This window comes from Solanum dulcamara, chromosome 6, assembly GCF_947179165.1.
Source record: "Solanum dulcamara chromosome 6, daSolDulc1.2, whole genome shotgun sequence".
Classification (NCBI taxonomy): Eukaryota; Viridiplantae; Streptophyta; class Magnoliopsida; order Solanales; family Solanaceae; genus Solanum; species Solanum dulcamara.
In genome coordinates, this window is record NC_077242.1 from 23,304,198 (window position 1) to 23,328,453 (window position 24,256).

At 39.5% G+C, this 24,256-nt stretch overlaps 1 protein-coding gene across 1 annotated transcript in view; it reads right to left on the reverse strand.

Moving 5' to 3' along the window:
- Positions 1-24,256, reverse strand: part of LOC129893307 (uncharacterized) — a 33,886-nt gene that overhangs the window by 2,714 nt on the left and 6,916 nt on the right. The window contains exons 5-7 of the mRNA XM_055968819.1: positions 20,372-20,460; positions 19,787-19,846; positions 18,476-18,580 (exon numbers count right to left, since the gene is read on the reverse strand). Of these exons, the coding sequence (XP_055824794.1) occupies positions 18,476-18,580; positions 19,787-19,846; positions 20,372-20,460 (254 nt within the window). The remainder of the gene's footprint in view (positions 1-18,475; positions 18,581-19,786; positions 19,847-20,371; positions 20,461-24,256) is intronic.

Here is a 24,256-nt window from a genome sequence, read left to right on the forward strand (position 1 = left end):
CCATAACCTGTTTCACCGTTTCCACATTGTCTTGGAGTGCATTGGGATGCATCATGAAGTGGCTCTTATTTTTGTTTATAAGCTGCCCCGATGTCTTTTCATACAGAGTCAAGGTCTTCATGATAATTTGAAGAATTTCCCTCCTTCCGGAGGAAAAGATGATAACGTCATCCGCAAAACTCAAATGGTTAATTTGTGGGCCTCTTTTCTTCATATAAAAACCATGATAGAAGTGGTAATTATGAAGACTATTCAGCATTCTGGAAAGCACCTCCGCTCCCAAAATGAATAAAGCGGGAGCAAGAGGATCACCCTGTTTGAGCCCTCTGGTAGAATGGAAAAAACCATGTCTAGATCCATTAATAATAACAGAGTACCAATTGTTAGACATGATTCGCCAAATCATATCAATAAAGGTCTCACCGAAGCCCATCCTTCTCAGTACCAGACAAGTATAAGACCAGGAGACTCTATCATATGCTTTGGCCATGTCTAACTTGATGTAATATCCCCTAAAAACGTTGTATACGATGTTTCAATTTTTGCCTAAACATGATACAGTCTCTGTATTTTGGTCATAACTTTTCATAGAAATATCCAAATTGAGTGATTCAAATTTCTGAGTAACCACAAGATCATTACCTACAACTTTTATGAAGACCATATTTTAAGATTCGGAGGTTAAGTAGGTCAAATAAATTAATCTTTGTAAGGTAGGATGCTGTTACGGAAATGAGTGTTTATAGAAGAAAAATCATATCTCACTGTAGGTTTATCCAAATTGGTTGATTCTTGAAAGATATGAAACTAGACTTCCATATCTACAATTCTTATGAAGACACCAAATCCTAATAAGGAATTTATCTTATTCAAACGCAGCTCCCAAAAAGAGTATTCTGTCAAAGATAACTCATTTCACCTACCATAGAAAGATCTAGATACATTTGACATCACTCATGACATAAATTGTCCTCCATTTAACATCATCCATGACATCAATATATTCCACTAAATTTTCAGATTTTTATTTATAATTATTTTATTTATTGTTAGGTCATCTTTCCCACCTATAAATACCCACCTTATTTCCTCATTTTATTCATCAAGCTTTCTCAAGCAAATCTTCTCTCTATACACATTCTCAAATATAGTTTTAGTTCTTAGTAGTGAAGAAATACTATTCCGGTGATTCATATATTCCGGGTAGTACACAAAACGTTCCGGCAAGGAGAGAAGCTAGGACTCAAGAGTGTTCATTAAGTCTTCCGGTACCAACTAAAGCTTCGGTTTCCAGGTATGTAAGGTTTCAATGAGAGTATTCCTTCCACTCTCATGTCTAAATTATTTTGATTATATGATAAATTATATTTATTTTCTTTAAACTCTACTCTAAGTTATGTGTGTATTTATCCATGGGTTCTTCCACCCATGTAGTCCAAAAACTCTTTCAATTAAATATCTTGATTTCAAGTAATATTTTCTTATGTTAATTCTTATATTTACTTAATAGTATGAATCATGGTTAAACTAATGATTATTACTCTATTTTGATGCAACATAATTTCATATGTACGAATTGATGATTTACAAGTAAACCCTCTAACTATCTATTTAAAGGTTCTTGAAATTCATGGTGGGTTGTTTAAAGCATGATTTTTAATTAATGGATTTCAAAGTATTTATGTATATTTATTTACATATATGTTTGCAAGTTGAAGTTATTTGAACCCACCTAGTTTTACTATATTTTCAATAAAGTTTGACTTGAAAGCTTTGACTCCAAATAAATGTTTATGAAAGCAATATCTTTGATCAAAAGGGAGTCTTATGAAATGAAAGAATGATGAAATGATATGAATGATGGATTCTTTATGCAATAAGGACAATTCTTGCATAATTGAATTACCAAATGTTTTAATGAGCTATTCTACCGAATATGATGTTTGAATTCTCAAGTTATATGCTATGAATATTTTAAAGTATTAAATTATTCCGTGGGATTAACTTAGCACCGAATGAGGCATTGAGGTGGGATTCGGTAAGGAAATCCTAGTAGCAAACCCTTGTCTCATTAACTATGTGCCAACATAGGAGCCCTTGTAGGCTTAGGCTAATGGATCCATAAATAGCCCTTAAAGTTAAAGTTAAAGAAATGAATGAAGTTGACGGAGTTCTACCTGGCAAGTAGTCTCCCCGGCCAACGTAGGGGGTTATGTTGGATTCCATGTAATAGCTCGCATGGTCTTAAATGTCGGTTATGGTTAATTTCCCACAAAATGAATGTTTTAAAGGATATCCATATGATTTATTATGCATGTATTACATTATGTTCCATATTACATAAATGTTATAATATTTTCTCAATGTTCATGCATCCTTACATACTTAGTACATTCAAAGTACTAACGCATACTCTTTTGCCTACATGATATCACCATGTAGGGATCGCTGCTCCTCCTCGTTCTCCTCCACGTGGCTAGTTGATATTCCATTGAAGACTACTTTTGGTGAGTTCCCATGTTCCGGGAACAATACTCCTTTGTCTTTCTAGCTTATGATATGTTAAGATATTTTATTATGGCATTTCTTCTATTATGATTGAGGGTGAGCTAGGAACTTGTCTTAGCCCCATTAAATCTAATAGTTAGAGGTATTGTTGGACATATGTAAGTTGAAGATTTATTATTATGATTTCCGCTTGTCTATTTATCATTATTACCTATGAAAGGCTAAAAGAATGCTAAGAGGCTTGTTTGAGGTACTTTCGGGTTCCTCATTCGCCATGTCACGTCTAGGCCCTAGGCTTGGGTCGTGACAAACTTGGTATCAGAGCCCGAGGTTTTGAATGATCCTTGGAAGTCCAACATGCCGCGTCGAATAGGTTCTTGTTCATGGTTGTGAAGCGCGCCACAATTATGAATAAGAGACTATGAGGCGTTTAGGAAAATTTTCACTTCTTTCAAATTCATGTCGTGCCTTAGAGTGTCCTAAGCTTTCCTTTAACTAACGACCCATTTTGTGTTCTCTAGATAATGACTCGTGGAAGACCACCTCGAAGAGCAAGGGTTGACGATGAGGACCAAACTCCTCCGATTCCTAATGCCCAACATCATGAGGACGGGGTAACCCATGCCGAGTTTCGCAGTGTTATTACTTTGTTAGCTCAAGTCGTAGCTAACCAAGGGAATCTAGGTGTTCCTTCTCCCCAAATGCAAAATCCAGCCTCTAGGATTCGGGATTTCCAAAGGATGAATCCACCCGAGTTCGATGGTTCTAAACTAGATGAGGACCCTATGGAGTTCATTAATGAGGTGTACCGGATTGTGGCTATCATGGGTGTGCCACCAAATGAGAAGGCCGAGCTAGTGGCCTATCAACTCAAAGGTGTGGCTCGAGTATGGTACGAACAATGGATTGTTGAGAGGGATGAAGAAATAGGGTCGATAGGATGGGAAGAGTTCAAAGGTGCCTTCCTAGACCGCTTCTTCCCATTAGAGCTAAGGGAGGCCAAAATCCAAGAGTTCATCAACCTCCGTCAAGGGAGTATGAGCGTGAGGGAGTATGCTCTCAAATTCACTAAGTTGTCAAAGTATGCTCCTTTTATGGTTTCCGACCCAAGAGCTAGGATGAGCAAGTTTATTTCCGGTGTCTCAAGCTTGGTGTCCAAGGAGTGCAAAACGGCCATGTTGATCAAGGAGATGGATATCTCTCGGTTAATGACTTACGCAGAACAAATTAAAGAAGAGAAGCTTAGAGAGAGATCAAGGGGGTTCAAAAAGGCTAGAGTGGATGGTGGAGGGTTTAACCCTCAAAGGTCCGATTATGGTAACAATGGCAAAGGTCAAGGTGGGCAACGATTTGTGGGACAAGGTTCCACCAATACTCCTCCTCCAAGGTTCAACAAGGACAAAAGTGGTAAACCAATGATTCCAAGAGAGAATGTTGCTACTCAAACAATCCCTGCTTGCAAGAAGTGTGGAAGGACTCACAAAGGGGAATGCTTAGCTGGTTCCAATGCATGCTTTAAGTGTGGCAAGCTGGGCCACCATGCTAAGGATTGTAGAGATGGTGGTGGTAGGACTCAAGGCCAAATTGCTCATGGTCAACAAGTCCAAGGAGGTGTCCAACGCACCAACCGCTTTTATGCCTTGCATGGGAGACAAGAGGTTGAGGATGCACCCAATGTCATTACCGGTATGTTAAAGGTCTTTTCTTTTGATGTGTATGCACTATTAGATCCGGGTGCAAATTTATCTTTTGTTACTCCATTCCTTGCTAATAGATTTGATGTTTTACCTGAAATGTTATTAGAGCCCTATTTGGTGTCTACCCCCGTTGGTGAGTCAGTTATTGCTAGAAAGGTCTATAGGGATTGCCTTGTGTCTATCTTGCATAAAGTTATTCCTTGTGATCTCATTGAGCTAGATATGGTAGATTTCGATGTCATTCTTGGGATGGATTGGTTACATGCATCTTATGCTTTCATAGATTGTAGGAATCGTCGAGTCAAGTTCCAATTTCCAAATGAGCCTGTTATTGAATGGCAGGGTCGTGATTCGGTGGTTAAGGGTCAGTTTATTTCTTATCTTAAGGCTCGCAAAATGATTTCTAAGGGATGTATTTACCATATTGTGAGGGTTAGGGATGTCAACTCCAAAAGTCCTTCTTTTGAGTCAGTTCCTATAGTCAATGAATTCCCCGATGTCTTTCCTGATGATCTTCCCGGTATCCCTCCCGAAAGGGAAGTTGATTTTGGTATTGATATCCTCCCCGATACCCAACCTATCTCTATTCCTCCTTACCGCATGGCCCCAGCAGAATTGAAAGAGCTGAAGGAACAATTAAAGGACTTGTTAGAGAAGGGGTTCATAAGACCAAGTATTTCGCCATGGGGTGCTCCCGTTCTATTTGTAAGAAAGAAGGATGGGTCACTTCGAATGTGCATAGACTATCGGCAATTAAATAAGATGACCATTAAGAACAAGTACCCACTCCCTAGAATAGATGACTTGTTTGATCAATTACAAGGGGCAAGTCACTTCTCCAAGATCGACCTTCGGTCCGGCTACCACCATCTACGGGTAAGGGAGTGTGACATTCCCAAAACAGCCTTCCGAACAAGGTATGGTCACTATGAGTTTGTGGTGATGAGTTTTGGGTTGACGAATGCACCAGCGGTGTTTATGGACTTGATGAATAGGGTGTTCAAACCTTACCTTGATACCTTTGTAGTAGTCTTCATTGATGATATTTTAATTTACTCTCGGGGTGAGGAAGAACATAAAAATCACTTGAGAGTTGTGCTTCAAACATTGAGGGATAAACAATTATTTGCAAAATTTAGTAAGTGTGAATTTTGGTTAAAGGAGGTAGCATTTCTTGGTCACGTAGTGTCCGGTGATGGAATCAAGGTTGATCCTAAGAAAATAGAGGCAGTCAAAAATTGGCCTAGACCATTATCTCCTTCAGACATTAGGAGCTTCTTAGGTCTAGCCGGGTACTATAGACGGTTCGTCAAAGGCTTTTCTTCCATCTCATCTCTTATGACAAAATTGACCCAAAAGAAATCCAAATTCATATGGACAGATGAGTGTGAGAAGAGTTTCCAGACCTTAAAAGATCGACTTACCTCTGCTCCTATTTTGACTCTCCCAGAAGGATTTGTAGTTTATTGTGATGCTTCAAAGATTGGTTTAGGTTGTGTCTTAATGCAAAAAGGCAAGGTAATAGCCTATGCTTCTAGGCAATTAAAGGTGCATGAGCGCAACTACCCTACCCATGACCTTGAATTGGCGGCTGTTGTTTTTGCTCTGAAGATTTGGAGGCATTACCTCTATGGGGTGCATGTGGATGTATATACTGATCATAAGAGTCTTCAATATGTGTTTACCCAAAAGGACCTTAATCTAAGGCAAAGGAGGTGGCTAGAACTCCTTAAGGACTATGACATGAGTGTGCACTATCATCCGGGTAAAGCCAATGTGGTTGCTGATGCACTTAGTAGAATATCTATGGGGAGTGTGGCCCATGTGGATGAAAGGAAGAGGGAGTTGGTGAAAGATGTTCACCGATTGGCTAGATTAGGGGTGAAGTTGGGTAGTACTAATGATGGGGGTATGGTTGTTCAAAATAGTTCTGAATCCTCTTTGGTAGTGGATGTTAAATCAAAGCAAGATCTTGACCCAAAGTTTATCGAGTTAAAGAAGTTGGTAAAGGAAAAGAAGATAGAAGTCTTTTCCCAAGGGGGAGATGGGGTTCTATACTACCAAGGTCGGATATGTGTTCCAGATGTTGATGGCCTAAGGAGTTTGATCTTGATGGAGGCTCATAATTCTAGATACTCCATTCATCCTGGTTCAACAAAAATGTACCGAGACTTAAAGGAGTTGTATTGGTGGGGTGGCATGAAGAAGGACATAGCAAGGTTTGTGTCCGAATGTACAAATTGTCAACAAGTGAAGGCCGAACATCAAAGACCGGGTGGCCTAGCCCAAGACATTAAAATCCCAACTTGGAAATGGGAAAATGTGAATATGGATTTTGTAGTGGGTTTGCCTCATACTCGGAAACGTCATGACTCGATTTGGGTAATTATTGATAGAATGACTAAGTCAGCTCACTTCTTACCGGTTAAAACTTCCTATAGTGCCGAAGACTATGCCAAGTTGTATATTCGGGAGTTGGTGAGGTTGCATGGTGTGCCATTATCCATTATTTCGGATCGTGGTACCCAATTCACTTCTCACTTCTGGAGATCATTTCAAAAAGGCCTCGGTACTAAGGTAAAGTTGAGCACAACATTCCATCCTCAAACGGATGGGCAAGCCGAAAGGACGATTCAAACACTAGAGGATATGTTAAGGGCTTGTGTGTTGGAGTTTAAAGGGAATTGGGATGATCATCTACCTCTCATCGAGTTTGCCTATAATAATAGTTACCACTCAAGTATTGAGATGGCACCGTTTGAGGCTTTGTATGGGAGACGATGTAGATCACCGGTAGGTTGGTACGAAGTAGGTGAGATGACCTTGTTGGGCCTCGATTTGGTACTTGATGCTTTAGAGAAGGTGAAGATCATTAGAGAGAGGTTCAAGACGGCTCAAAGTCGTCAAAAGTCCTATTCTGACACTAGAAGAAGGGATCTTCAGTTTAATGTGGATGATTGGGTGTATCTGAAGGTTTCACCCATGAAAGGTGTGGTTCGATTTGGTAAGAAAGGGAAATTGAGCCCTAGATATGTAGGGCCTTATAGAATTGTGAGACGTGTTGGTAAGGTTGCATATGAGTTGGAATTACCATTGGAAATGGCCATGGTTCATCCGGTGTTTCACGTGTCTATGTTGAAAAAACATGTGGGTGATTCTAGTTCCATTGTACCTATGGCAGTAGTGAATATTGAAGAAAACTTGACCTATGAAGAAGTTCCTGTGCGGTACTTGCGAAGCCACCAACTCATAACAAGAGGTTTGAGGGGTGTGGCTTCATGCCTTATGCCTAGGGAATCTGAGAAGTAGCGCCAAATATTCCTAGCGAATTGGCCAGTGCTGAAAATGTGCTCTATGGTATCCGGACCTGGAATATGGCAGCAACAACATAGAGTGGAATCATAGCCGAATGCAGTTAGCTTTTCCTCCGTTGGCAGCTTGCCTCTAAAAGCCCTCCACAACAAAAAAGAGCATTTAAAGGGGATGTTTTTGTGCCAAGTGTAATAGTCGGAAAATGTCTTGGTCCGGTGTTCCCTGACAACCTGCCATGCCGAGGAACATGTGAAGTTCCCATTGGTGTTAGGCTTCCAAATGGCCTGATCGGGTGTGTTTCCTTGCATCTGAATTGTGGAAGAAGTAATGAGAGGGACGAGTTGCACTAGTGCCAACTGATTTAGCATATCGATGTTCCATTGCCCATTTATAAGAAAATCAGCCACCCTCGCGTTGCTTGCGTTTCCCAATTCCTGCCTATAGTTGGTTAAGGGGCCGATACCTAGCCAATCGTCCCACCAAAAATAACACGAACCCGAGTGAAGCCTCCATTGAATGTGAGGTTCAGCAATGTGTTTGTTGTGCATCATGTGTTTCCATACAAGCGACTGGCCAGAATGGAATTTTTTTCTGATGGGGTTGGCTCTCTGACAGTATTTGGCTCTAAGGAACTCACCCCACAACGTTGGTTTAGCTCTAAAGATCCACCATTGCTTGAGCTGGAGAGATTTACACACATCTGTAGTTCTCCTCAACCCAATACCTCCTTCGTCATATGGATAACAAAGTTTTTTCCATGAATCCCAATGGTATTTTTTCTTGTTATCCTTCCACCCCCAGAAAAAATCAGCGGTGACTCTCTCAATCTGTTTGAGAGTAGTACGGGGGGAGTAATGGCCGAAAGAAGGTGAATGGGGAGCGACTGAAGTACGTATTTCACGAGTGTAGCTCTACCGCCGTAGCTGAGGATTTTGGAGTGCCACCCTCTAATTCTGTTGACAACCTTAGAGACCATGTTCGTGTAGTACATGACTCTTTGCCTGCCAATGTACAGAGGACATCCTAAGTAGGTGATGGGACTATGCTTCTGAGTGAAACCCATAACCTGTTTCACCGTTTCCACATTGTCTTGGAGTGCATTGGGATGCATCATGAAGTGGCTCTTATTTTTGTTTATAAGCTGCCCCGATGTCTTTTCATACAGAGTCAAGGTCTTCATGATAATTTGAAGAATTTCCCTCCTTCCGGAGGAAAAGATGATAACGTCATCCGCAAAACTCAAATGGTTAATTTGTGGGCCTCTTTTCTTCATATAAAAACCATGATAGAAGTGGTAATTATGAAGACTATTCAGCATTCTGGAAAGCACCTCCGCTCCCAAAATGAATAAAGCGGGAGCAAGAGGATCACCCTGTTTGAGCCCTCTGGTAGAATGGAAAAAACCATGTCTAGATCCATTAATAATAACAGAGTACCAATTGTTAGACATGATTCGCCAAATCATATCAATAAAGGTCTCACCGAAGCCCATCCTTCTCAGTACCAGACAAGTATAAGACCAGGAGACTCTATCATATGCTTTGGCCATGTCTAACTTGATGTAATATCCCCTAAAAACGTTGTATACGATGTTTCAATTTTTGCCTAAACATGATACAGTCTCTGTATTTTGGTCATAACTTTTCATAGAAATATCCAAATTGAGTGATTCAAATTTCTGAGTAACCACAAGATCATTACCTACAACTTTTATGAAGACCATATTTTAAGATTCGGAGGTTAAGTAGGTCAAATAAATTAATCTTTGTAAGGTAGGATGCTGTTACGGAAATGAGTGTTTATAGAAGAAAAATCATATCTCACTGTAGGTTTATCCAAATTGGTTGATTCTTGAAAGATATGAAACTAGACTTCCATATCTACAATTCTTATGAAGACACCAAATCCTAATAAGGAATTTATCTTATTCAAACGCAGCTCCCAAAAAGAATATTCTGTCAAAGATAACTCATTTCACCTACCATAGAAAGATCTAGATACATTTGACATCACTCATGACATAAATTGTCCTCCATTTAACATCATCCATGACATCAATATATTCCACTAAATTTTCAGATTTTTATTTATAATTATTTTATTTATTGTTAGGTCATCTTTCCCACCTATAAATACCCACCTTATTTCCTCATTTTATTCATCAAGCTTTCTCAAGCAAATCTTCTCTCTATACACATTCTCAAATATAGTTTTAGTTCTTAGTAGTGAAGAAATACTATTCCGGTGATTCATATATTCCGGGTAGTACACAAAACGTTCCGGCAAGGAGAGAAGCTAGGACTCAAGAGTGTTCATTAAGTCTTCCGGTACCAACTAAAGCTTCGGTTTCCAGGTATGTAAGGTTTCAATGAGAGTATTCCTTCCACTCTCATGTCTAAATTATTTTGATTATATGATAAATTATATTTATTTTCTTTAAACTCTACTCTAAGTTATGTGTGTATTTATCCATGGGTTCTTCCACCCATGTAGTCCAAAAACTCTTTCAATTAAATATCTTGATTTCAAGTAATATTTTCTTATGTTAATTCTTATATTTACTTAATAGTATGAATCATGGTTAAACTAATGATTATTACTCTATTTTGATGCAACATAATTTCATATGTACGAATTGATGATTTACAAGTAAACCCTCTAACTATCTATTTAAAGGTTCTTGAAATTCATGGTGGGTTGTTTAAAGCATGATTTTTAATTAATGGATTTCAAAGTATTTATGTATATTTATTTACATATATGTTTGCAAGTTGAAGTTATTTGAACCCACCTAGTTTTACTATATTTTCAATAAAGTTTGACTTGAAAGCTTTGACTCCAAATAAATGTTTATGAAAGCAATATCTTTGATCAAAAGGGAGTCTTATGAAATGAAAGAATGATGAAATGATATGAATGATGGATTCTTTATGCAATAAGGACAATTCTTGCATAATTGAATTACCAAATGTTTTAATGAGCTATTCTACCGAATATGATGTTTGAATTCTCAAGTTATATGCTATGAATATTTTAAAGTATTAAATTATTCCGTGGGATTAACTTAGCACCGAATGAGGCATTGAGGTGGGATTCGGTAAGGAAATCCTAGTAGCAAACCCTTGTCTCATTAACTATGTGCCAACATAGGAGCCCTTGTAGGCTTAGGCTAATGGATCCATAAATAGCCCTTAAAGTTAAAGTTAAAGAAATGAATGAAGTTGACGGAGTTCTACCTGGCAAGTAGTCTCCCCGGCCAACGTAGGGGGTTATGTTGGATTCCATGTAATAGCTCGCATGGTCTTAAATGTCGGTTATGGTTAATTTCCCACAAAATGAATGTTTTAAAGGATATCCATATGATTTATTATGCATGTATTACATTATGTTCCATATTACATAAATGTTATAATATTTTCTCAATGTTCATGCATCCTTACATACTTAGTACATTCAAAGTACTAACGCATACTCTTTTGCCTACATGATATCACCATGTAGGGATCGCTGCTCCTCCTCGTTCTCCTCCACGTGGCTAGTTGATATTCCATTGAAGACTACTTTTGGTGAGTTCCCATGTTCCGGGAACAATACTCCTTTGTCTTTCTAGCTTATGATATGTTAAGATATTTTATTATGGCATTTCTTCTATTATGATTGAGGGTGAGCTAGGAACTTGTCTTAGCCCCATTAAATCTAATAGTTAGAGGTATTGTTGGACATATGTAAGTTGAAGATTTATTATTATGATTTCCGCTTGTCTATTTATCATTATTACCTATGAAAGGCTAAAAGAATGCTAAGAGGCTTGTTTGAGGTACTTTCGGGTTCCTCATTCGCCATGTCACGTCTAGGCCCTAGGCTTGGGTCGTGACACTTGATAACCACGTTGTCACCAATAACGGGCTTTCTGATATCGTGGATAATCTCCTGTGCTAGCATGATATTTTCGGAGATGCTTCTTTCTTTTACAAATCCAGATTGATTGGGAGAAATAAGAACGGGAAGAATCGGTGCAAGCCTGAGGCTAATGAGTTTTGATATGATCTTATTGGTGAAGTTACTGAGACTAATGGGTCTATAGTCAGAGAGTGTGTTGGGGTGATCTACCTTAGGGAGCAAGACCAAACAAGCATGAGAAAAGAATTTAGGCATAGCATACCCTCCGAAGAAAGAAGTAATGACTGCTAGTAGGTCCTCCGAAATAATCTCCCAGCAAGTTTGGAAGAATTTTCCATTCATACCATCTGGACCAGCTGCAGAGTTAGGATTCATGGAGAAGACCACATGTTTCAATTCTTCAATGGTAGGCGTGGCTTGAAGGATTTCATTTTGAGCATCTGTGATTATTCTAGGAATGTAATTCAAGATGTTCTCCGGAATCGGAGATTGATCACCTGTGAATATTTGCTGAAAATGATCGCAAGATGCTCTAGCAATGTGCTCGTCGCCCTGAATCCAATCCCCTTCTTCATTAGTAACCTTGTGAATGAAAAGTCGCCTTCTCCTACCACGGATTAAAGCATGGAAATACTTAGTGTTAGCATCTCCATCCTTGAACCAATGTAGCTGAGTTTTTTGTTTGAGAATGTTTTCTTCAATTTTAAGAAATCTGATGTATTCGGAGTTGAGAGCATGCAATTGCATCCTATTCTCTTCATTATTGGATACTATCAGATTTTCTTCGGCGATTTTCACTAGTTCTTCATATTCCCTAACCTTGGCAAAAATGTCGCCGAATTCCACTCGCGACCATTTGCTAAGTGTGGAGGAAAGCCTTTTCATTTTTTGGTGAAAGGACCACATTGGGTTCCCTGTCATGGGTCTGTCCCAACAGGACTCTACAGTTTTGAGAAAAGTAGGGTTATCCACCCAACAGTTCAAGAATTTAAAATATTTAATAGTGGAATCCTGTCTTTCATTCATTTCTATAAGTAGAGGGTTATGGTCAGAACCAGTAGAGGGGAGATGGGTGACTGAAGTGTGAGGCATAGCGGCTAACCAGTTATCGGACACCATAGCTCTATCGAGTCGCTTCCATATTCTTTTATACATATCTCGTTGATTACACCAAGTGTAGTCTGAGCCATGATACCCCAAATCTGTTAGGCCACATGCTTCAATAACGCTAATGAATTCAAAGCTTTTGTTCATGTTGTAAGGGATTCCACCTAGTTTCTCATTCGTGGAGGTGATGACATTGAAGTCCCCAACTGTGCACCATGGAAGGTTAGTGGAAGCGTGATGCATAAGTCTATCCCAAAGCGGTCTTCTAAGAGTATCTTTGCATTTTCCATAAACAAATGTCATGAGAAATGCACTTTGATGCTCTACATGTTTCATCTCGCAAGTTATCTGTTGGTCGTCAACGTCGATAACTTTACAATCAACATCCTGTGTCCAGAAGATCCAAATCTTACCATTAGGATTGCACACGGACCTATCCATACCAAGGTTGATTCCAAAGCTTTGGAGATGAACATTGTTAGAGAAAGGTTCTAGGATGGAGATTATGGACGTTTGGTGGATATGTGTGAGCGACTTAAGTCTATCTATGACGCCTTTGGTATTGATTCCCCTAGCATTCCATACAATTGTGCTAATCATTGATGGGATCTAAGGTTACGGAGCCTAGTGTTTGGTCTGTTACTAGGAGCATGAATAGTAGTAATTTTAGGATTATGGTGAACCCCTGTAGGTGATAATCCTTGCTCACTAGCTAGTTGGTTCATTTCATCGTTCGTGATTTTAGTCGTGATCCTAGAAGGTGCAGCTGTACTATTTGATAGTTCAACAGTCTCTTCTTCATCCTCTAACCCAACCTCACTTTGAAAGTCTTTGTCGTATTCATCCTCCGAGTGTATAACACCATATTCATCATCACTATCAGGAGCTGAGATCTGAGCCTCCTTAAAAGTGCATAGGATGTTGATGGCATTTTCAGGTTGCATAAGAGGAGCTGCTTGAATATTCAAAGGGGTAAGGTTAAGAGGATCTTCACCACCAAAATCTAGGCTTCTAATTAGGGTGGTCTGATCTAGGAGGACATACTTAGAGCAAAAGTTTGAAACCACCTTACCAATTGTATCGTTTTCAACTCTATCAGCAGCAGTGTTTGTAGTGGTAGAGGTTGAAACTTCGTTTTGCTTTTCTAATTTCTTCTTTCTAGCTCTCTTTCTCCTTAGATTTTTAAAGTTACTAGGACTAGTTGAGAATTCTATATCATTAGTGTTGGAAATGTCTTGTTGTTTGGTGATAGAAACTTGCACTTGGTGGGAACAAGGACTAGGCACATGGTCACTTGAGGTTGTGCTGAAACTGTAGCCATTAATTGGGTCATTTTCAGCCCTCTCAATGTGACCAACCCTTTGTTTTTGGTGCTGAAAAGTTGTAAGTGTAGGTGCCATAGGCTGAACATTTTGTTCTTTCAATCTAGGAGCTGGACCACCTTCTAAAACCTGATTGGCCATATTTTGCTGCATATTCTCCTTCCAAGGAACAGCAGAATTAGCACCTACAGCCTGCCTAGTTTCATTGGAGAGGACAGCTTCAGAAACTCCCAAATCATGCCATATTTCTTGCAAATCTGAAGCTACAATCTGGCTCAAGATCTGCTGATTATGAGGCTGAGAATTGCCTGAGGAACTGCCTATTTCCTGAGTGGAAATATGGCCAATTACAGGTGCAGGTCCTTGCACTTGGTTGGGACTAGGACTAGGGGTTGGATCACTTGAGAATGTGCTGAAGTTATAGGCATGGTGTTGGTATTTTTCAGCATTTTTAATGTGACTCTCACCATGTCTATGGTGCTGGAATGGTATGGGATTAGGGGCTAGGGCTTGCACCTTTTTTTCTTTCAAGTTAGAGAGTGAAATAGCACCCAAGACCTGTAAATTTTCTTTTACAGAGACAGCAACACCCTGTCCCAGTAACTGCAGGTTTTGGGACTGAATAGGGGCATCATTCTTGGCAGTTTCCTGCGGGGGATTAGGAGTAACTGAGAACCCTAACTTTTGTGCATTGACAAAGTCCATTTTGTCCACTTGCTTGGAAGAAAAGTGTTGAATATTTGAAGTGGTAGCAGGGGCTCTAAGTTCATTCCTAGGGTCAACCATAGGGTTCTCATGCAAAACATGAGACAAATCCCCCCCACTGGACACCCCATCCTGCAGGTTAGTTGGTTTCTCCTGAATACCATCCTCTCCTCCATCAACTTCAGAATCAGCCAATACATTAAAAGTAATGTTCGGGGAGCCATGGGGGATTGGGAGCATTGAGTCAATACCTGATTGTCGCTCGCAATGTCCATGAATTGCATCAGTACCTGTATTCTTGGTTTGGGTGGGTTTATATACCTGATGAGTGTTTCCTTGTACCTTCTGGGTGTTCTGCATAGTTTGGGTCTTACCTTTGAAGTTTCTTTTCTTTTGGGTTTCCCATTGTTCATTTGAAATTTGATTCTTGTTTGTATTGGTTGATTGTTCCTTAGCCTTGCCTCTTTCTTCCTGAGATGTGGTGGTAGATATTTCTGGTGGTACCTGTTTCCTGAAACTTACAGCATTAGTTAAGACAATAGGAGTAGAGATCATACCTGTGTGTTTTGTCAACGCATCTTTGCTTAGCTCTTCTTCCTTGTCTTTGGCCTTGTTGCGTTCTGCATCTCTTCTGTTGATGGGGCATGCAAGAGGAGTATGGCCTTGGTGTTTGCAATAGGCACAATAAAGGGGGACATCTTCATATTCGATGTCCTGCCATCTACCTTCTCCATTTGGATCATCATTTTCATCGAATCCAATCCAAACACTTTGGATTCTAGGCTTTGTGATGTCCATTTGGACTTTTGCTTTTGCTACGCTCCCCCTTGTCTTTTGCATAAAGGCCATGTCCAAGTGCAACACTTGTCCCACATCCGCAAGCAAGAGCGTAACAAATTCTTTATGGAAGCAATGCCATGGGAGCTCCGAAAGTATGACCCAAACGGGAAGAATGGGGGTTTCATAATTTGGATCGAAAGTAGGGGTCCAAACTTGAAACCGCATAAAGACACCGTCAATGTACATACGCTTGCTATCTAAAATGGTGGCTCTATCATGTTCATTATCAAGGTCAATGTATATGTGTCTAGAGTTGAAGTGGGTAATCTTGACCTTGCCCCTTAGTTCAGTTTGGGTAATAAATTTCTTTCGAATAATCTCCATCTTGGGCATAGGGCTGTAAAACTTGCCTATGAGTGTATACTTACAGGATTCAGCCATCTTAATCATGTAATCATCTCTCTTAAACATGATGGCCGGACATCCCTGTTTTGTAGCTCTTTTTGGAGGTGATAGGTCTATTTTAGTTTTGGTACCGACTTGTCTAATCCTAAGTCTTGTGGCTAAGGATTGCATTATGATGGGCGGAGGGGGGTGGTTAGTAGTGGTGGGTTTATTGTTGGGAGGTTTAGTTGTTGGAGGTATAGCACTGGGGTTAGGGAAACTATAGGTACTTTAGTGATTTTAGGGTCGAATTTTTCAAAATTGGATGAAATGGTAGGGAAGTTTGAGACTGTGGGGTGTTTGGTAGTTTTGAGACCATTGGAGGTACAAGGAGTGTCCGAATTAGTGGCATGATTAACTAATACAGCGTCGGACCTTAATTCACTGTTTTCGTGTCTATTGGTAGGAGTTGCAATTTTGGAATTTGAGTTCGGGGTATCTAAAAATTGTGTTTTTTGGTTTAAAATGTTCGTATTGGTATGAGGGTCGTTCTGGTTTATAGAATTGCTTTGGGCGTTCAACGGAGTGGTGATTCCGGTGATTCTTTGAGGAATTCTAACACTAGCAGTAACGTTTGAAATGGTGGGATGGTCGTTTTCCTTAGCATTTTGTTCCTGAGGTGTATTTGGATGCTGGGGAGTACCATTGAATTGAAAAGGAATTTTTTCGGTCACCGGAGCTCCGGCGCAACCACTGTCAGCATGTATTGTCAAATTGGAAACCTCAGAATTGAAATTCGACGGGTTCGAGACCTTACCTGATGGGGCTTTTTGGATGGTTGGATTCCTGTCATCATTCTGAACAATTTGGCATTGCCAATTTCTGAATCGGATTCCCGCCGCTTCGCCGCCTCCGGCCAGTGGAAGCTTAACCCTAATTCCCAAATTCGAATCGTTAGAGAGTGAATTCAATGGGTCTTTTGGGATTTCTGTGTTCTTCGTTGCATCGTGGTCAAAACCCATTGGAAAATTTATATTTTCGTCGACATTCGCAGTGCCGCCGCCGCCGCCGGAATTCTTGCAGCCGCCTGAATCCTTTGAACTGATATTTGACAAGATTGGTAATGAATTTGATGGAGATTTTTGTATGGTTGTATTCGTGTTGAGCTCCTCTACACTTTGGCATTGGTCTTGAAGTTCGAATGTCACCGAAACTCCGGCGTCGAGGTTCAACAGTAGAGTGCCGGCGACTCCGGCATCTATTGGGGCTGGGCTTTTACTATGAGGGGCGCACTGAGGTGGGAAACCAACCCCAGGTGGTGCGCCAACTTGAATACCATCGGCGGGCGTACAAAAGACATCCCGATTGGCCGGCGACTCGCCGGAGTTTCGCTGGACAGTCGCGGCTTCATTTCTCTCAATTGCCTCGCTGAAATTGCTTGATTTTCGAATATGCTGTAGCTGAGATGTTGTTCTAACATTCTCAATTGGTGGTTTATCAAAACAATTCACAGAATTGGAGCTAGAATCGATTTCTCGTTCAATGATCGCGTCTGGTTTTTCAATATTCCCGGGGCTTTGGATGTCCGATTGAGACGATTCTTGAAGAGTTTTGCTTAGTCGAAGATTGTATAGTTCTCTGGACTGATCCGGTGGCTTGAAAAGTTCTGTCGGCGGCGATGATGCCATTCCGACAGAGTTGTTGTTGTTTGTAACGGCTATATTTTGAGAGCGTATTTGCTAATTCTAAAAGCAAAAAAATACTAAAAGTATAGGATATATTCGGGATTTTTTTTTTTTTTTTTAACCCCCATTTTGGAGGATTTATAGTGTTTCCACACTTCCCCTCCAGTGTGACTCGAACCCAGGACCTACCGATCGTGAGTGGAGGTGCTTAACCAACTGAGCAAAACGAAGTTTCAATGTCAGGTTGTTTTTTTGTGGAGAGGAATGTTCAACTAATTGACAAATCAATCAACTCGTCCAACTGTTTTCAGAATTTTAAAATTGAAGCAGTCTAGGCAATTAAAGATTGGTCCCATACAATTATAGATAGTGCTGGCAAGTGGACAATTGGATCGAACACGGGGGTTGATAACGGATTTAAAAAAAAAGTGGAAAAAAATTCCATCCACCATATTTAATATGGATAAAAAGAATTGATTGTGTGACAGATCATATGAGTACCCATGTTATCCAAGGCTTCTTGAATAATGTCACCGTTGGAAGAATTTCTAGGCTCAATATCTGTTGTCAAAATGGCTAAGTTGAAGTCCTGGGTTCTAATCTATCTGAGTAGGGAGATTGTATTTGTATAAACTTCTTCCTATGTAGGTTAGCTGTCCAACTATGTTACATTTGAAATTTGCAAGGATTTATAATATTACAACCAGTAACTTTCCCTATACATATTACTCTACTAAGAAAAAACCTAAAAAGATACAAGCACTTCTCTTATAATCTAATGCCTAGTGTAGTGTAAAGAACACAGGGTTGAGGAGACGACGTAAAAAATACAAACAATTGAACATGCACTTAACAGCACAAGATGACACCCATGCCGTGTTTTGAAGAAATCAGAACCAGTCAACTGGGATCAGAATAAAAAAAGGAAACTATATAGAGGCTAACTAAAATCCAAAGGGTAACCCATAAATAAGAACCAAACAAAAACACACCAAATAAAACTCCTAACGTTCTACATCAGCACTAAATCATAACAGAGAAACTCCCACGAAAAGGTAATAATTCTCAAAATAGCCTTCCTCCTCTCATCCTTTTGTCGCTTTATCACCTCCAAAGGCCAGTCCGCAACTAGCTTTTGAAGTTCAACCATGAATTTTTGCCTTCTCGAATCAGGTACTGTCTGCAATTACCATCAGCACTTTGAGTGTGTGGGTCAAAGGATACATATACATGAAATGCAAGAGGACCAAACATTGCAAAATATGATAACTACGAGAACATTTGAATAATAGGTAAGCTTCAATAATAATCTATGTCATTCATTGATTACTCTTGCACAAAAGTCTAACTGCAATGACCTGCTGAAGGGATGGAGCAAGTATATTTATCTTGTTCAGTTAAGCAAACGAGAATGAGCAAACATGGAAATGCATGTCTACCTTCTTCATTAGTTTTTCAAGACCGTGTAATAAATTGGATGGAGTTTATTCTACAGTTGTTCCAGGGATGCACCAAAATCAGGGACCTATAAACCTTCAACAAGGAGAACTAAAGCATACAAAACCCTCTTTCTTCCCTCTGCCTCCCCCCATTTTTTAAATGACCGAGAAATACATCTAGAACCAACCTTTGGGCCGACCGCAACCTTTGGAACTCAGAAATGACGGGTCCGCCCCTCTATCCTTCTCAACGTAAGTACTGGACTTAGTTTCCTTGGTGTTGGACTCGAACTTGTGACTAAGACACAAGTCCCTCACCCTTATCCAATTGAGCTAACCCTGGGGTTTCCCTCTCTTTCATTGAGCCAAACATTGTAAAAACAAGAGTCTTTAGTTACATATCATAATAATACCCCAATGTTTGGAAGATCAGAATAGCAAGGAAGATTGAATGAACTTTGAAGAAATTAAAATCTGGGAAACTATATAGAATTGACACATTTGCTTTCTCTGACCATCAGGTGCATGCTAGATGATTAATGTATCAGTCGGTCAATTTATGAACATTCAAGAAATCAACATTTGAATGCTGATGATAATTGAAATGGTCACCGATATTAAAAGTCTATTTAAAAGGGGAGATAAATGATCAATTATCCAAAAAAAAAAGAGATGTACATGATTATGGAGGGTCACCATGAATTTTCAGTAATTTATCAAATTGCCAATAGCGCACATTATCCATTGGGAAATACAATGGACAACATTTTGAGCACTTAAGCATCAGTCCATTCTAGTTGTTTTAGAGTTGACTATATACAGAGCTCCAATTCAAATCATAATATCCTTACTATTGCACAAGTATACCCATGCTTGATAACACCTCTCCTTAAAACAATAAAATAAAAGATTGCAAAAGGTCAGAACAAGCAAAAACTGGGAGCAACCTGATTGAGTAAATGAATGATGGCAGCAGCATCTTCAGGTTTGTGATCAACTAGGAAACCCTACAAACCAAACCAAAATTTGTTAATGTTGAGTTCAAGACCACATCTGTCCCTCTCCAGTGCGTGGATTAAATTTGCCGGTGCAGGTTCATCATGTTGCACTTGCAACTTGTAAGCAGTTAGAAAGATGAGCAGACAGGAGTTTGAACTTGATTGGCAGCCCTTATATCAGCAAGGTTTGTTACATAACTATTGCTGCCTACTTCAGTTGAATTTAAGAGGGGAAAGAGAAGGTGCAACTATTCAGATCAGACTGATCCAGACACACGTTATTTCGGCAGGTAAGTGACAATGGTGTTAAATGCAAGAAAGCACTAAAAGATGTGTCTATAAGTCTACCATCAAGACCTCGAATAATTTTTTAACCACTTCTCCAGTAGGTTATACGCCACAAACTTTTATACCCTTCAAGGTAATTCAGTTTTGTGCTGAAACAAGGGAAGCAGGTAAAGAAAATGTAAAATAAATCAGAATTAACAACAACAACAACATACCCAGTGAAGTCCCACTAAGAAAACGAATTACCTTAGCACATGAAAGTCCACTTCCAAGAGTACGTTCCTTCATGGTTTCTGATCGTATCTTCTCAATTTTCCACAAAGCATCCACATCTCCTGCGGAGAAGCAAAGATGCAGTCAACAACAGTGTGCCAAAGCCAGAGCAGTAAGCTCTGGTGTTTGATTGGAAACTATGTTCCACAACAGAAGCCACTAAGAAATTCACCCTACTACTTAGTTCTTGTTAGAATAGGAATAGGAACAAAAATAGTATATACAATCCTACTTAGAATAGGAATAGGAGTACATAAAATCCTAAATTGGGAAAGGATTAAAATGTAGTGTCCTAATTGGGAAAGGAATCTAATGTAAACAACAACAATAACAACATACCCAGTGAAATCCCACAAGTGGAGTCTGGAGAGGGTAAAGTGTACGCAGACCATACCACTACCCTCATAGAGGTAAAGAGGTTGTTTCCAAAAAATCCTCGGCTTTAAAGTACATGTCCGAAGAAAGAGAGAGCAACAATATATATATACCATATCGGCTAAAACAAAAGGCGCTACAAATTCTACAGGACAAGAACAATACTAATAGCAAGAAAAAAGTGGTCAGATGGCAGTAACAACACAACTAAACTGGCACGCCTAGGCCTAAGACCGTCACAGTGCAATACCACAATCTACCCATGCTAGTCGTCTAACCTTACTAGCCTTCTACCCTAATACGCGACCTCCACTCCTTTCTATCTAAGGTCATATCCGCAATGATATGAAGTCTATATCCTCTCTAATCACCTCTCCCCAATACTTTTTCAGTCTACCCCTACCCCTCCGCATAGCCCCCAAAATCAACCGCTCACACCTCCTAACTGGGGCGTCGACATACCTCCTCTATACATCCCCAAACCTCAGTCTCGTTTATCTCATCTTATTTGCCACAAAGGACACTCTCACCTTCTCCCAAATAGCCTCGTTCTTAATCTTATCATGCCTCATATGTCTACACATCCATCTCAACATCCTTATCTCCGCAACATGCATCTTCTGAATATGAGAGTTCTTGACTGGCCAACACTCCACACCATATAACGACGGCCTAACCGCCATTTTGTAAAACTTACCTTTAAGTTTAGGTGGTACCTTCTTATCACACAAGACTCCAGAGGCAAGTCTCTATTTCGTCCATGCCGCCCCAATGCGATGCGTGACATCCTCGTCGATGTCCCTATTACTCTGGATGATGGATCCAAGATATTTAAAGCTCTCTCTTGGGTATATGTTGAGTGGGAAGCCTCACTTCCATGCCCTCTTCATCTAAGCAATACTGCATTTGCACTTCATGTATTCTATCTTGATCCTGCTCAATTTGAACCTTTTCGACTCCAAGGTTTGTCTCTAAACCTCCAACCTATCATTGACTCTGTCCCGAGTCTCATCAATCAAAACTATGTCATCTGCAAATAGCATACACCATAGAACGTCCTCCTAAATAGATTGTGTCAACTCATCCATCACCAAGACAAAAAAAGGACTCCGCACGGATCCCTGATGTAGTCCCATCTCAACAGGAAAGTGCTCTGAGTCACATCCCATTGTCCTAACCCGAGTCTGGACTCCAGCATACATATCCTTTATCGCCCTAATATAAACCATCGAAAATATTTAGCCTCCAAACACCTCCAGAGAACCTCTTTTGGCACTTCGTCGAGCGCCTCTCACCTTTGACGATGGCAAGAGAGGCACGCCTTTCAAATTTTTTTTAAAAAAAGAACTGTCGTATTAATTAAAAGGAAATTTTAGGGTTTTCTTAGCTGCACAAGTCGCGCATCAGTTCCTCTCCTCTTACTCAAGTTATCTTTCTTCTTCAACGATTTCTCAAGTCTCAACAGGTATGTTCTTCTTTCAGTTCTTTATTTTTCTTCTTCTCTTCGCATCAGTTCGTCACCTCTGCCACTGTTTTTCTCGTCTCTGTTTTTTTTCTGGGACTGAGTTTTGGGTCACTGTTGTGACTGATGCATTCTGCCAACATTTAAAAAAAAATTAACTTTTCTCTATTTATTTCTCTCATAATTAATTTAGTTTTATACTAATTAACATAGTATTTATTTGTTCATAAATAGTTATTTCAATGGCGTCTGATGCTAACAAAAAGGACATTGGATGAAATTATGGTATCCAAGGACCAACAAAAGATTCGGTAATATGTATGTTTTGCAAAGTTACTTATAATGGTGGTATTACTCGACACAAGCAACATTTGATGGCTGGTAATAGAAATGTTAAACAATGTCCAAAATGTCTGCCAGAAGTTAGAGAAGAAATAAGAGCTTATGTAGAAAATAAAATCGCTAGTAATCCGAGATTTCAGGCAAGGCAGCAAGAAGAACAAATGGTTAATATTGATGATGATGATGATGATATGGATGAATATGGTGAAATGATGCCTCTCTCAAAAACTCAAAAGATGTCTTCTAGTGGAAGTGCATCATCCACAGGGCGGAATGTGGTGAAAGGTCCTCTCAATCTCTATTTTTTAGAAAAATAACAACAAAAGGGAGTCTTTGAAAAGGGAGCAGGATTTGATGAAACCAAGAAAGTTCTAAGGGAGCGTGCGGTAAGTGCTTTTGCATTATGGATGTATGATGTGGGGCTCCCTTTTAATTGTGTTAATTACAAAATCAAGGCAGTAGGACAACATGGCCCCGGAATGAAGCCTCTTTCCTTCCATGAAGGAAGAGTTACTCACCTAAAAAAAAGAGGTGAAGAAAGTTGACAAAATTGTTGATGAGCATAAAGTCTAATGGAGTAAGTTTGGATGTTCCATTACGTAGGGATCAGATGGATTGAAATTGAGCATACTATGATCCAATTGTGTTTGAGTTTTTTTTTGAAATTGGATTTCACAAATGAGGTGAAATCTTAGTATCCTCATTTTGTCAGTTGTTTGTTAATGTAGGCTATGTATCAATGAATTATTGTTGCGATGATATGGAAGTTTGTCGTCTATAGATATTTTACATAAAAACACCAAAAAGATTGTTTTATTTGATTAAGTGAAGGTTCCCAATGATAGATTGAGTTATGACATTCATAAGGGAAACCATTAACTTTGTAATTACATATTTATTGTGCATGGGGGAAGTCTGAGTACCCATTAGTGCCTTTGAATTACGATTCCCAATGACAGATCAAGCGACGACATGGACAGCAAGAAATGGTAAAATGATCATTAATATTTTAGTTAATTCTTCAATCGGTAGTGTATTTCTTGGTTCTATTGATGCTAGCAATGAATCTACTGATTCTACAAAAATGTACAACTTGTTCGAGAACGCTACTAAAAGAATCGAACCAAAAAATGTTGTACAAGTTGTCACCAATAATGCTAGTGAGAATGTTAAAGCAGGAAGCATGATGATAGGTGTGTACCCACATATTTATTGGACTTCATGTGCGGCTCATTGCATCAATTTGATGTTTGGTGACATATTCAAAATTAACCTATATGCTTCAGGTAATATCACTCTTCTATCCTCTAACTTTCTTTAAAGTTAATATTTAATATTTATTAGCTATTAATTACCATAATTATATTACTTTAACAGTTTTTAAGAAGGCCCTCAAGATATATTCTTATTTTAGTCAAAGGCCGTTGTTGTTGAACTTGATGAGAAAATTCACCAAAGAAAGAAATTTGGTGAAACCGGCTAAGACAAGATATGCAACGGCCTACTTGACTTTGAGAGCTATGTACGATCAAAAGAAAAATTTGAGAATGCTAATCTTCTCAACCGAATGGACTTCAAGTAGATTTGCAAAGGAGACTTTGGGAAAAAATGTGCCAACCATCTTATTTCTGTCCACTTTTGGAATGATGTTGTTCGGGCACTTAAAGTTTGTGGTCCTT